The sequence below is a fragment of the Diospyros lotus genome, chromosome 6 (genome assembly GCF_014633365.1).
Source record: "Diospyros lotus cultivar Yz01 chromosome 6, ASM1463336v1, whole genome shotgun sequence".
Taxonomy (NCBI): domain Eukaryota; kingdom Viridiplantae; phylum Streptophyta; class Magnoliopsida; order Ericales; family Ebenaceae; genus Diospyros; species Diospyros lotus.
Window position 1 is genome coordinate 12,089,057 of NC_068343.1, and position 16,081 is coordinate 12,105,137.

The following is a 16,081-nucleotide window of genomic DNA, read 5'->3' on the forward strand; positions in this document are numbered from 1 at the left end:
AATGCTCCAAAATAATACTACTTTCACCAAATATCACATTTACCTTCATGAAAAGAAGCAGATATATTTACTTCACCACTTCGTTCACATTTTAACTCATCAATCAAAAATTTAACTTGATCATAAGATTCTTGTAAGCTACTTATTTTGATTTGTTGGCTTTGTATTTGCTCTCTTAATTCAGTATTTCGTTTTTCAGATTCAATCTTTTCAATTTCTAAAAGAGCTTCTAGTTCCAATTTTCTAGATTTACTTGGTTTCACCCCATAACCAAGTCCACGAATATATCCAAATTTTAGCTTCAAAACCTTTTCAAGAATCTGACGCCCAGTCATTTTAGTACCATCCTCTATTTCTTTGACCCAAAGAGTATTCATTTGCTCCTATAAAAATAAAAATAGAAGTTAATCCAAGCATAAAAATTTATATAAATTAATAGTTAAAATAATATATTATTAAAAATTAATAAAATGAAGTTACTTACATAGTTTTCTTGAGGTTGTGGGTGGGTCCAAGTATCATCACTTTAACGATATGTCTCAAAATAAAGCCTTACTTCAATAGGCTGATCAACTTTGTCTTCTTTTTTTTCTTCTATATTTTCTTCTAAAATCTCTTCCAAATTTTCTTCAATAAGTTCCTATATTTAAAATTAGTTAAAAAAAAAAGCATACATATCAAAATATTTAAAAAAAATATATAAAGTACAAGGCAGTTTAAATAACTATACTTCAACTTATAACTAATTAAACACACCATTTCATACATGCGTTGGTAGTAAGACTTTGAACTTAACGTGTGTGAAACTTGCATCTTCGCTCGATTACTTGTATTTGATGTATTTTTAGCCTACAAATTTATACAATATATAATAATAAAGGAAAAAAAGTACTATGAACAATTAAATCACAGATGAAAAAATTTGAGAAAATTTATTTTTTATATCTAAATTTATTAGAAATAAAAGATTACCTTAAATTTTTCCTCTTCAAAATGAGTACATAAAGCTTTCCAATCATCTGATTCCATGTGATCGACAGGATTTTCACGTGCTTCTTCCAAGGTAACAAATTTCTTGTAATGCATGTGGAATTGGTATTTGTAAATCGTAAAACGTCTAGCCATAATCTTATTCACTATTTTTTTTTTTTTGTATGTGGATCACTCAAGTCTATATCAAACTCACTCTACAAATATTTAGTTCAAAATAAGTAATTTCTATATTATAAAACTTAATTAACACATAAAAGTTCTTCTAAGAAAATAAAAAATTATAAATATATCTCACCTTGATTTTTGAGAAAAGGGATTTCTTAAGAGTATCTGTCATTTTTTTTTCAATAAAACAGCCTTAATGGTGCCAACAATTGAGTGACAACTCCTATCTCCATTTTAAATATCTTTTCAGCAAGGCCTATTGGTAGATATATTGATTTTTTAATAATAACTCCTCTAATCTTTTTACCCTCTTTCATCCATTTTTTAACCTCAAATACTCTAGTTATTCCCCGACCTCTTTTCTTTGTATTACACACTATAATTTAATCACATCATACAAATAAGGTAAGTTTATCAAACTAATTAAACTAAAATTAAAATTAATAAAATGAAAAAATCATCCATGGATAAATAATTAATTGAAAATCCAAACAAATATAAATAAATAACTAATTGTTGACTCAATTGTCACCGTGTCATTTGAAGAAATTGATGAACTCCCAATATTATTTAAAGTTGATGGTGGAATACTATCATTTGTTTTTTGTGATATTAAATCTTTTTCTTCAAATTGTGTAGTATGAATCATGGTTGGCAAAGTGATGTTCTTCTTGGAATTAGGTGCCAAAGTAGTGGATTTTCTTTGTATACTAGAAACCTTTAATGGTAAAATATTAGATTTGGATTGAACACTGTAACATGAATATTTAACAGTGCAGTAGTGGACTTTGATTTTAAAATAATTATTTTTTTCTAATCAAGTGTCATAGCAATTAAATCTATTATATAATAAAATAAAAATATGTAAATCATCCATAGTAATATTATTTATCCACTATCAAGGTGACATTTCTAATGTATCCAGGTAAAGTTTTTGCAGTAAACATGCAGCCACAAATGGCTTCACCATTGTCCGAAAACACATTTAGGAATATCTTCTGGCTAACAAGTGCACACCACAATGCAGCCCACTGCCCACACAAAACAAAATGATGAGCTGCAAGTTGTGGTGGGTCGTGTGAAGGAAGCAGTTAAAAAAATAGACTCTAAATTTATCCAAAGTAAGCAAGGAGATGGAGGGTTTCACAAGATATGCAAGTTGATGGAAGAAAGAGATGCTTATACGCCAAAGAAAGACCTGAAATGTAATTAAAAATAATATTATTATAATATAATAATATATATTATTAATAAATTTATATAATATTATTTATTTAAAATTCAATATTTTATTCCACTTTTGGGCCAGACCTAGAGATGAAAAATGGGCGGGGCAGGCCAGGCCGGCCTGCATCCCGCTTGACCCACCCATTTGGTGGGCCGGGCCGAATTTGGCCCAAGAGAGAAACAGGCCGGGCCGGGCCAAGGAAATGGAAACTTAGGCTCATGGGCCAAAGTGGCCCCATGGGCCTGGCTATTTGGGCCGGCCCGTTAGTAATTTATTTTTAATTTTTTTATATATAATTTTTTAAATATATTTTTTTATTTTTTCCCAAACATAACTAATATTTTTTAAAATATGTTTATTAATGTTTACTTTTACTTTTGATGTTTGTAAAATTATAATGTTTAGACCGTGAATGTGAGATTCATGTTTGTGAATTAAAATTATGAATGTGAGTTAAAATTATGATACATTATGTTTACAAAAATTACACTAAAATTATGTTTACAAACATAATAAACATTATGTTTACAAACATAATTATATTTACAAACATTACAATAAAATTATGTTTACAAGAAACATAATTTTTAATTATTATGTTTATAATTATTAAATACAAACATAATTTTTTAAATATTTTTTTATTTTTTGGTGGGCGGGGCCAGACCATTTTAGAGGGCCAGTTGGTGGGCCGGTCCACGGGCTATTTTGGTGGGCCGGGTCGAGCCGAGCCGCGGGCCACATATTGCTGACCCGGCACGGCCCACATTTTGCTAAGCGGGCCGACCTAGCCTGTTTGCTACAATAACGGGCCGGGCTATGAGGTGGGCCGCTCAACCCATTTCCCATCTTTAGCCAGATCGCGCAGCCAGGGCACAATAAACTTTTTTAACATATAATAATATATATTATTATAATCAACTTTAATAATGAAACCCACTTTCATATAATATAATAATATCTATATGCCTATATTTTATGTATTGGCGTTTGCCCTCTCCAATTTGGACTATCCCATTTTCAAATTATCATATATAATAATATCTATATGCATATTATTTATTACATATTATTTATAAAATAATATTTTAAAAAATAGCTGGAGAGAGGACTCATTTTTTTAATTACATATTAATTATAAAATATTTTATTAGTAGATCTAATATATAATTAATGACACATTTAAGACTAATTTATAAAAAATAATTAAAAATAATTATAATATTAAAAAAATATTATGCCTTTTCTAAGCTGAAGCAAGCAAAATTTGATGTTGTGTTTGGATTATGAATAAATTTGTATTGATTTTGGATGAAGCTTAGGATTCTAAAGCTTCACCAAGACAAAGATAATACATATATAAATAAATAAAAAGGTATATGCCAAACAACAACAACAACAACAAAAAGTCAAGAAAAATTAAGATTAATTACTTATAAAATTACATCTGAACTAATGCCTAAGAATTTATTTATTCATTAAAAATATATAAAAGATGGAGACAAAGAAAAGTATCTGAAAGTCGATCGATAAAATTGGAGAAATAGGAACAGATGCGGAATTAGATGGGCAAAAGTGAGTTCAACCAAATGCGGAGGCAGATGGGCGAGAGAGAGAAAGAGTTCAACCAAATGCGGAGACTAATTACTTTTTTTCTTCTTCTACAAAAACAACCTTGATTATACGTGGTTTGGTCATAATAATGACACGACTCAATCTCCAAGTGTGGTTTGGTCATAATAATGACACGACCCAAATCTACCTTCTTTTTTTATTATTTTTTGTCTCACCAAGTGAGGATGGTTCTACACACACATGTATATATCAAAAGAGGACTTGGCAGCACACCATGCCTTTGCCAATAATTTTTAATTAAATATATATATCAAAATAAATTATTAAATAATTTTAATATATCAAAATAGTTTTAATTAAATATTAATATTAATTGTCTGAGTTTAGATGCTTTCTTAATTTTAGTTAAAATTAGTTTTTAAAAATAGCATTTTTCTAATTTCAATTGACCATATTTCAAGTTGTAATTTTCAAAGTTTTTGTTATAAAGCCTATCCCTACCAACAAAGTACAAGACAAAATAATTGTGATAAATTATTTATTTAAATAAATATATATTTTTTAAAATTTAATGTTTTATTATATAATTAAAAATAATAATATATTTAAAATAATTGTGACAATATATATATTATGTATAATAATTAACTATTATAATATTTTATATATTAGTTATATATTACTTTTAATAATTAACTATTAATTATTAATTTGAGACGAATTTAGAGACAAAAAAAATCCATTTTGAGACGAATTTGTTTTCGTCTCTAAATTTGTCACTATTTTTTCAGAATCTTTCCTTTTCTTCTCCTTCTTCTCTCTTTCTTCTCTGCGTCTTCTCTCCTTCTAGATCCACTGCACTGCCTTCTAGATCCACTGATCGCAAAAATAGATTTTTTTCTGTCTCTAAATTCGTCACTATTTTTTCAGAATCTTTCCTTTTCTTCTCCTTCTTCTCTCATTCTTTCCTGCGTCTTCTCTTCTTCTGGATCCATTGCACTTCTTTCCAGATCGACCGATCGCAACGCACCTTCAAAATCCACCGTTTTCTAGATCTGCACTGCCTTCCAGATCCACCGATCGCCATGCACCTTCCAGATCCACCAGCATCGCCTATTGATGTTAACATATAATTTTGAATGAATTTATTAATAGAGATATTTTGCTAAAAAATCATTATCTCAGTACTTATTATATGTATTTAACAAACATATTGAAAGAAAAAATATAATTCTCAATGGATTTCAAAAAAATTTAAAAATTTTGAAAAAAGTGTAATAAACATATAAAAATTTTGAAATATTTTTTAATCTTATTTTAATTATTTTATATTTTAGTTTGAAAATCATTTCAATTTTATCTTAATACAAGGTTATCTTGCAATTGCCAAGTAAAATTACCATTTTATCCTCATATTACTTCTGATCATTATAAATAAATGAAGGGTAGAAAGGTAAATTGATTAACAGTGTTAGAATTGTTGGCACATATCTAACAGGTTTCAATGTACCAAAAAATAAATTATTCAATAATATTTTATTTAATTTATTAAATACAACAAGTTTCAATGCACTAAACCAAAAAATTAATTATTCAATTTATTAAATATAACAGGTTTTAATGCACAAAAAAATAAATTATTCAATAATATTTTATTCAACTTATTAAATACAACAAGTTTCAATGCAACAAAAATTAAATTATTTAATTTATTGAATATAGCAATTCCAATGCATCAAAAAATAAATTATTTAATTTATTGAATACAGTAGTTCCAATGCATAAAAAAAATGAATTATTCAATCCATTGAATATAGTAGTTCCAATGCATTAAAAAATAAATTATTCAATTTATTAAATACAACAGACAAATATTTAAAAATAAAAAAATATATCTTACACATTAAACAGCAGATAAAATTACCCCTCCAAACGAGTGGAACGTCTTTGGAACCTGTTTGTCAAATAAAAAAAAAATTCAAGCTCCTTATGGCATCTGAATACATCATAGTGATTAAATAAAATATATAATTATTTAATTATGATTTATTCAATTTATTAAATACAACAATTTCAATATATCAAAAAATAAATTATTCAATTTATTGAATACAACAGATCAATATTTAGAAATCCAACAGATAAATATTTTTTGGTGCAGGTTCCAATGCACCAAAACATAAATTATTCAATAATAATATATTCAACTTATTAAATATAACAAGTTTCAATGCATCAAAAAATGAATTACTCAATTTATTGAATATAGCAGTTCCAATGTATCAAAAAATAAATTATTCAATTTATTGAATTCAATAAATAAATATTTAGAAATAAAAAAATATATCTTACACATTAAACAACAGATAAAATTACTCCTCCAAACGAGTGGAATGTCTTTGGAACCTCAAAAAAAAAAAAAATTTCAAGCTCCCTCTGGCATCTAAATATAACACATAAATATTTAAGAATTAAAAAATAAAAATATATATCTTACACATTAAACAACAAATAAATATGATTGATGATGATTTCAATGTTAATTCAATATATTACATTCAATTTATTGAATACAGGCACCAAAAAATAAATTATTCAATTATGATTTATTCAATTTATTGAATACAACAATTTTAATGCATCAAAAAATAAATAATTCAATTTATTGAATACAACAGATAAATATTTAGGAATACAGCAGATAAATATTTTTTGGTGCAGATTCCAATGCACCAAAAAATAAAGTATTCAATAATAATAGATTAAACTTATTAAATACAACAAGTTTCAATGCACCAAAAAATGAATTATTCAACTTATTGAATATAACAGTTCCAATGCATAAAAAAATAAGTTATTCAATTTATTAAATACAATAGATAAATATTTCGGAATTAAGAAATAAAAAAACATATCTTACACATTAAATAGTAGATAAAATTACCCCTCCAAAAGAGTGGAACGTCTTTGGAACCTGTTTGTCAAACAAAAAAATTTATCTGCTCCTTAAATGGCATCTGAATACTGCATATAAATATTTAGGAATACAACAGATAAATATTTTTCATTGAACTGAATTTTTAAACAGTATCAAATGTTTTGGTGTCCCTAACCACGAGTTGAGATTAAAGGTTGGTATTCTGGTTATGTTGTTGAGGAACATTGATCATACCGCTGGACTTTGCAATGGGACTAGGCTAATTGTTACAAGACTTGGAAGTCACGTGTTGGAGGATACAATATTGTCGAGTACTAATGCAAGGCATAAACTGTTAATTCCGAGAATGTCATTAAATCCATCCGATACAAGGTTGCCCTTCAAATTTCAACGAAGACAATTTCCCCTTATTGTTTCGTATGCCATGACCATCAATAAGAGTCAAGGCCAATCTTTGATCCATGTAGGTCTTTTTTTGAAGAAACTTGTGTTAAGTCATGGGCAACTGTACGTTGCAATATCAAGAGTTACAAATCACAGTGGGTTGAAGATGCTAATATGTGATAAAGAATGTGAACAAACAACTTCGACCACAAATATTGTATACAAAGAAGTCTTTCAAAATTTACTTTAATCACAATAAAATAAAATTATTGTTTTTTTACTAATTCATGTAATATATTAAATTTACTATAATGTGCATTTCATATTTTGAACTATTATTTTATATATATATATATATTTGTTGAATATTGTATCACGTGCATTGCATGGTTCGTGAACTAATTTTATCTTAATACAAGGTTATCTTGCAATTGCCAAGTAAAATTACCATTTTATCCTCAGATTACTTCTGATCATTATAAATAAATGAAGAGTAGAAAGGTAAATTGATTAACAGTGTTAGAATTGTTGGCACATATCTAAGAAATAGACGTGGAAAAAATCAATTTGCTTTTTATTTTTCTTAATTTACAGCAAGAAAAGTAATTGTGGGATCAATTTCATTTGCTTGGCATTGCTGGGACCCATCAATTTGGGCAGTCCAATTTCTTTCGCATATCTTATTTACCTTTCTTAATTTACAATAAAATAATTAAAATAAATAAATAACCATCCGACGTAGACAAAAAAATTTTGAGATATCTTTACGGATATTTATAATTTTTTTTTTGCTTAAAAACGTTAATAAATAAATAAAATTGCACTAAATTTAACTAAAAAGAAAATATAAAAAATAAAAAACCAACATAGATGAATTCCAACTTTCCCCATTCCTCTCTTCCTCCTCTGCTTGCTTGCTCCAGCATTGCATTAGTGTGTTGGGCGGTTGAGTATATGCCAAAACCCAAACCAATATGGAAAGCCCATGGATAACTACCGTTGCTTTTCGAGCATCACAATGGATCCCCTAGGGGTGTGCATTTTTTCGATTCAATTGAACCCACCGAATCGATCAGTTCGATTAAGTTAATTAAGTAGCTAAAAATTAGTTTGGTTATATTTATACATTTTTTTGGATATTTTGATTAATCGAAATAATCGAATTCATCCTTCATCGCCCACTATTTTTCCATTAGTGCCCATGGTTTTACTTTTATTGCCCACGGTTCCCCCCCCCCCCCCCCACACACACAAACTTATTCTCTTTCTCTCTCATGCGAGCCCATGGTTTACTCCCCCCCCCCCCCCCCCCGGCCAACCCATGTGACCCTGACACTCTCTAGTTCCCCCCACCCCCAACCCCTCTGTAACGCCTCATCCTATCGGATCGCGTCACTATGTTAGGGCTCATCATACAATACATATTATCTTTTCCCTTACACAATTCTCATACATCATATACCGAATTTCAAAAGGAAACCCCCCAGCATATCATTACAAATGCGGAAGTGATAATCGAAACCTGATATGATAAATAATCAATTTACTTTATAACAATATAAGAATCTGTACCATTACATCATGTCTTCCAAAGCCTTAATACATAAATACATAGATACACGTTTTCCAAGATAACATCTAAACACCCTAGATGTAATCATATGATACCTCGAACATACATCAAATACATAGCCATTTCTTAACTCATCTGAAACATATCCGGATAGACAAATTTTCGGAACCACCTGCTAATCCATTAGCCACACCATCACATGCCGTCATATCTCAACCTGCTCCTTGCCTAAGTTGTAAGTCTCAACTAGAACGTTGAATGTTCTAGGGGCATAACCCATTAGAAGATGAAATTTCTAGTGAGGGTTCAAATATATATATATATATATAAATGCATGATACAATAACATGAATAACATTTGCTCTTAGTGTAACTTCCCTAGCCCACAAGCCCAGCTAGGAATCCTAGGCAAATCTCGAACCTCTGCAGGATAAGCCTAACGTTATTCCATCAATGCCCTTGGGGAATTACGGCCACACCCTGGGGGCGATATCCCATTCCCATGCACAAATATCAATATAACAATAATATCGTGCCATGCAAATATCACGACTTTCAAAGCAATATGACAAAAAGATCATAGCATTCATAAATATCATGCTTAATAAACAATCATATCATAAATATAAGTTCTTGAGAGAAAATCACTCACATTTGCCCAAAGATCAGGACAACTCGAAAGGGGCATATCGCCTCGATATGCGTGCCTGACCTCGATTTTTGTGCCAACTCTCAAAAGTTGCACCAATCACTTTTCCTTTAGCACATAAATCATAAAAATGATATTTTATCACTAAATATCTCAAAACTCCATTTATTTCATTTTCTTCCATTTTTCCTTCTAAAAATTCTAATAAATACTATTGAGACTATTTTCTCAAATCTAATTCCACAAAAATTCATAATATCCTATGAACTTCAAAGAAAAAAAATACTGAACTTACCCCGAATGTTGCATTTTCATGCAAAACGAGACTATTCGATGCGAAAATCGAGACAACGGGAAGGCAAACATCAAAACGTTTTGCACAAACTCCCGTAAATTTATTTTCTCGATTTTCTAACATCGTTTTGCAGATTTTTCCCAAGTCCCATGCGCCCGCCCGCACCTACAAGCGACTAGGGTGACTGGTGGCGCATGAAGGCCAGCACGTGGCCGACACACGCCGATTGTCTTCTCCGACGACGGTTAGCTGGTGATCCAGGCCGACTCCACCAGCTTGCTCGCCTTGCTTAGTCGATCCACATGGTCCATCTTGGGCCTCGAATGGACCACCGGAAGACCGTTAACCAATGACTCAAACTCTCGGCCAGTTGTCCGCCTCCCTCTTTCTGGTGAGCTTCGAATCGCCATCAAACGGCCACCAAAATGCCTGAACTCCAGATTTCATCTTCGAGCCATGGGCAACAAAAACCCCATGGTTTTGACTCTCAATTTATTTGAAAAGGGCCTCGATTTGGAGCTTAAATTTGCTCTAGAATCGTCTACCATAGACGCCTATTTATAAGCCATTTCGATGCTTAAAACACCCGAGATCGGCCAACCCACCGCCTTAAGAGCTTCAACCTACCTTAGATCGATCTCGAGGCAGCCCTTACCAACCAAGAAATCGACTTGCAGGTGCCGCGACCAACCGACCGAACTTTCGATCGGTTTTTCCCCTTTTGCAGCCAACCCATTGGTCGTTGTCGGCTCATGCCTTTACAAAAATTCCTTCCTCGACCAAGCCTCGTGCAACCCTATGGGCTAAATCGGCCATCACCGACCAGCCACATGCTGGTCGGATTTCCATTGGCCAATCTTTTGCTAAATTGATTTTGGCCCATCAACTTTTAACCTTTATCATTTTGGCCATTTTTACTTAACCCCTTAACTTTGTAATATTACATTTAAGACCATTAAGTTTTAAAACATCAATTTGACCCCCGAAGGTTTCGAAAATACTTCGATTCGACCTCTCTCTAGCAATTTTAGAAAACTGCACTTAGACCCGAATCTTCGTTTTAGCCCTAAACCCTTTCGTTTCTTCCTGAAACCACTAAAGGGTTGTTCTTCATGAAAAACCAAAACCAAAGCCCCCTTAAGCTTCCGTTGACTTCTCGAAAGTCACCTATGACAATTCGATTTTGCAACCTAAATGGCAGCTGCCCTTTAGCTGTATCGAAAATCGTTCCTGATCCGATTTCTTTCGATACTATAAATCTTATTTCGGGATGCTCATTAATGTCATATCATTTACCTTTGGCATCTCAGCTCCAGGGCACTCCTTGTAGTCGATTCGGTCATTCATATGGTAAATATCCTCAATTTATCTGAAAATTCCCTTTTTGCCCCAAGATAAATTACCCTTGAATCATTTAGAATTTCTCGAGTATTACACCCCCCCAAACTTCTTTCTCCCTCACTCCAAACCTCTCAACCCCATGATGTCAGACGTCTTCTCTCTCACTCTCTCGCGGGCCAGTCTATCTGTTGCCTTCTCCCTTCGGCCTCACCAGTGGTCCATCGCTTCCCTCTTGCCCGTCGGCCTCTCAGTTCTAGTTCTCAAGACCCCTCTCTCTTTATCTCTTTCTCTCTTGATCTCGATCTCGCTGCCTCACCTTCATCGCCCCCTCTTGCCACCTCACGAACTTCGCCTCCCTTCCGCCGCCTCATGACCGTCGATCCCCTCCCGCCGCCTCACGACAGTCTCTCTCTATCTCTCTATCTCGTGGCCACATGATAATCGAATTATATTTATAATTTTTTTTGGATATTTTGATTAATCGAAATAACCGAATTCATCCTCCATCGCCCATTATTTTTTCCTTATTGCCCATGGTTTTACTTTTACTGCCCACGGTTTCCCCCCTCCCACGAACTTCTTCTCTTTCTTTCTCACGCGCGCACATGGTTCACTCCCCCCCACCCATCCACGTGACCCTGACACTCTTTGGTTCCCCCCACCCCCTCCCCAAACTTCTCTCTCCCTCACCCCAAACCTCTCAGCCTCACGATGTTGAACGTCTCATTTCTCTTTCTCTCTCTCTCGCAAGCGCATACGTGCCAGTTTGTCTGTCGCCCTCTCTCTCCAACCTCACCAGTGGTCCATCACTTCCTTCATGCCCGCCGGCCTCTCAATTCTCATTCTCAAGACCCCTCTCTCTTGATCTCGATCTCACTACCTCACATTCGTCGCCCTCCTCCTGCCACCTCCCGAACGTCGCCTCTCTCTCGCCACCTCATGACCGTCGATCCCTTCCCACCACCTTACGACAGTCTCTCTCTATCTCTCTATCTCATGGCCACATGATAATCAAAGATGAAGCACTACAAAAATATCAGCATTTAGCGACGATTTTTTTTGCATTAAAAATCGCCGCTAAGTCAGCCGTCGCGGAGCGTTTATCGGTGGTTTTCAACAACCATTGGAATAATCGCCGCTAATTTTAAATTTTGCCGCGGTTTTAAAAACCACCGCTAAATAACTGATTTAGCAAAATCGCCGCGAAAATTAATAAAAAACATTAAATTTTTAATTTTTGCAGTAGTTTCAAAACCGTTGCAAAAATTAATAAAAAAATTTAATTTTTAATTTTAGCCGTAGTTTTAAAACCGCCGCTAAAATTAAAAATTTAATTTTTTTATTGCTTGCGTAAGCCAGCCCGACCCGTGCCTAACCCGCCCAACCCTTGCGCGTGCTATGCTGGAAATTAAATCCCAGTGTGCTTTTCCCAAGTTTCAAACCCAGGACCCCTTGTACGTACGCGCGCACGCGAACCGTCTGATCTACGAAGAACCCCTTAACATATATGCACATATATATATATATTATATACTAATCTAATAACTAATTTTCAGAATTATATTTTATATTTTTTAATATATATTAAAAACATTTATTCATTGATTACTTTTTAAAAGAATAATAGAATAAATTAAATAAAATAAATTAATTGATTAAAAATAAAAAATAATTTAAATGCAATTTTAAAAATTATTAAAATTTTGTTAAATTTATTTTTTTTAAATTAGATTTTTAATGAATTTTGCTATTAATTTAAATGCAATTTTAAATTTATTTTAAGATTTTATTTTTATTTTTATTAATTTAATTTTTAATTATTTTATTAAGCAAAATTTAATTTTTTTAATGAAAATAATGAATTTTAATATTTAAGATTTTTATTTAGTTTTAATTTTATTTTTTTTTGAATTTAGCGACGATTTTCAAAAACTACCTCTAAATTTAATTTTTTAATAAATTTTGTGGCGCTTTTTGAAAACTGCCACAAATATTAGTTTATTTTTAATTTTGACTTATTTAATTTTTTGAATTTAGCGGCCATTTTTCAAAAACCACCGCTAAATTTAATTTTTTTTAAATTTTGCGATAGTTTTCAAAAATTGCCGCAAATGTTAATTTAATTTTAATTTTGAATTATTTTTTTTAAATTTAGCGGCGGTGCTAAATTTAATTTTTTTTTGAATTTTGCGGCGATTTTTGAAAATCACCACAAATGTTAATTTAATTTTAATTTTTAATTATTTATTTTTTTATTTAATGGCGATTTCTCAAAAATCGTTGCGAAACAGAATTTATTTTTTTATTATTTAATTATTTTTTAAATTTAGCAACAATTTTTTAGAAACCGCCGCAAAAAACATGAAAACCGTTGCAAAAAAACATGTTTTACTGAATTTGGCGGCGGTTTTATGAAATTGCAACAAAATTTTAAAAAAACAGCCGCAAAAATCATATTTTGCAACGGTTTCGAAACCGCCGCAAAATACCATGTTTACGCCGATTTTTAAAACTGCCGCAAAAAAATCGCCGTCAAAAATTAATTTTTTTTTGTAGTGAAGGGGCCATTTGGGCCTCTGGCCGAGCAAAGGGCCGAATCGAATAAGGGCTAGCCATTCGTCTTTGTCTCCGGTATTTCGTTTTCTTCCTATGCAGAGGCCGACACCTTCCCAGCTGCATCTCTCTCCCTCCAATCATGCTCGCCCATTTGGTAAGTTTTAGTGAAGTTCGGTTATACCAGTTGTTTCAATTTCGATTTTTCGGTTAGCGTATCCTATCAGTTCAGTTCGGTTTGGTTTGGTTAGTGAACTATGATCGGTTCAATTCGATTGATAAAAAAATTAACTGTTTGATCAATTATAATCGAATGCTCTCCTCTAATTAGATCCTACGGGCTGGTTGACAATTAAAATGTCACCAAGTAGTACAATTAGCAGAAGAAATAATAATAATCATTTGATTCACTGTATACGCATGATATGCAATCAGAATTTTTATAAAATATTATTGATAAAAATAATGAAGTTCATTTATGTTTTATTATTAAGGAAAAAACCATCAAAGTGGCTTAGCTTGTGTTTTCTTAATTACATATATATCTCTTTCTGATTCTCCGTTTATTTAAATTGTTTATATGTACAGAAAATCTATATAAGAATTATTAATTTTTCTTTAAAAAATGATAATTTTAGCTTTAAAGGAAATGGGATAAAACAAAAGACCACGAATTCACAATTCATGAATATGTCGCAAATACTGAATATTTTTATTTATATACGATGCATGCAAGTACATCGCGTACACTAGATTCCTGTGATATGAAGAATCACAGTCACTTATTGATACGCTTGTTAAGTAGTAATTAACATGGCGTTGGAAGCCATTTTTATTTAATCATTGGCCCAGCAAAGCGGTATCAGCGGCAATTGAGGGGGCTAATTAAGCCTAAGCAAAAGGCTTCTGGTTGTTGCAGTCGAGATTGTTGCCATAGCTCACGCCCAAAATGTCACAGTATCTCTTGTAGAATCCAATCCGGTTGTCAGCCTGCGCATTAGCGCCTTTGCCGCATTCGATTCCTCCGTTGATGATGTTGGTGATCACCCCATAGCCAGGTACCCTGCCGGCTGCTGTATCCGCCGGAGAGGACGCCCATTTGCCGGTAATGACGTCGTGGCACGAAGGCTTCGGCGACTGTGGAGTCATCCAGAACCAGAAGGCTGTCTTGAAGGATATGGTTGCGTCGGTTGCAACGAGGTCTGGGTTATGCAACAGGTCCGACCCTATGGCCTTCCCGGCTGGACCATAATTGTAGTTGCTGCCAAGTTCATGATGCATCACGAGAATTCAGCTCATCATGATTAATGCACAAATGACCATATATGTATATGTGTTCAATGAGAGAGAGAGAGATAGAGAGAGAGGGAGAGAGAGAGTTACTCACTATGAGATTTGGATAGGGCCTCGTCCAAAGTACTTCTTGCCAGGAGCACAAGGCCACTGTTGATTTTGAACACAGTAGTCAGGGGGATTGCCTTGTTCTTTAAGAAAACAGTAACCCCATGCATATGGGCCATCTGGTGCAGTCGCCCACCCACCTATATATATATATATATATATATATGATCCATCCATGTCAATATTTAATTATTTCAGTATAAATAAGAAACATTAAATTTTCCGAACCTGTTATTATTTAATCTAATTAAAAACATAAGAGTAAAAAAGAAGAACGTACCGGTAGTTTCGTGGGAAGTCTGAGCAAGAAAAGCGGCGATCTCTCTTTTGCGGGTGTTGACATCTCCGGTGGTTCCAAAAGCTCCGAAGGACTTGGCGGCAGCTATGAAAGCCTCGTAAGTGTAGAACCCTTTGGCCGGGCAGTTGCCATCATTGCGATGCTTCAACATATTCTCGAAGAGGCCTTTGCTGATAAGAGAACCAATCTCTTGGGCCGCCGACTCTCCCACCAGGGAGATAAGGCAGCACAAAGCTAGTGCCCACAACAACCTCATTTTTTTTTTCTCTCTTTGTTAGTACTGATAAGTTTGGCGTGGCTGGGATGGTGGAAGTGGGTGGCTATATATAGGCATAGAAGTGAGAGAAGGGAGGGTTGTTCGTGGAAATATGCAATGGCCTGCTTGAAGAATTTTCTACCAAAGTTCGTATAGAACGAGGAAAGGCATGACGGCATGGAAACAAAAATTTTCATACAAGGTAATGCGATAATTCATCACGGTCTTACATATTAAAAAGAATTTATCACAATTATGAAAATATCAATTTTGTATCATAATTTTTGTAACGCTTCTATGATTCCAACATATACCAATTCAATATCCTTTCTACCTTGGAACACATATTTATAGGTGACTTATTGAAATCATATTTGAATTTTTTTTAATAAATAAAATTATGCATACTTGAAACTTGATAGAGGAACAATT

At 32.9% G+C, this 16,081-nt stretch overlaps 1 protein-coding gene across 1 annotated transcript; it reads right to left on the minus strand.

Moving 5' to 3' along the window:
* Positions 1 to 14,385: 14,385 nt before the first annotated feature.
* On the minus strand, positions 14,386 to 15,696 carry LOC127803439 (basic endochitinase-like). The gene is made up of 3 exons (XM_052339655.1): positions 15,376 to 15,696; positions 15,082 to 15,235; positions 14,386 to 14,955 (listed from the first exon to the last, which is right to left on the minus strand). The coding sequence occupies exons 1-3, from the start codon at positions 15,647 to 15,649 to the stop codon at positions 14,586 to 14,588; spliced, it is 798 nt and encodes a 265-aa protein (XP_052195615.1). The 5' UTR covers positions 15,650 to 15,696; the 3' UTR covers positions 14,386 to 14,585.
* Positions 15,697 to 16,081: the final 385 nt, after the last annotated feature.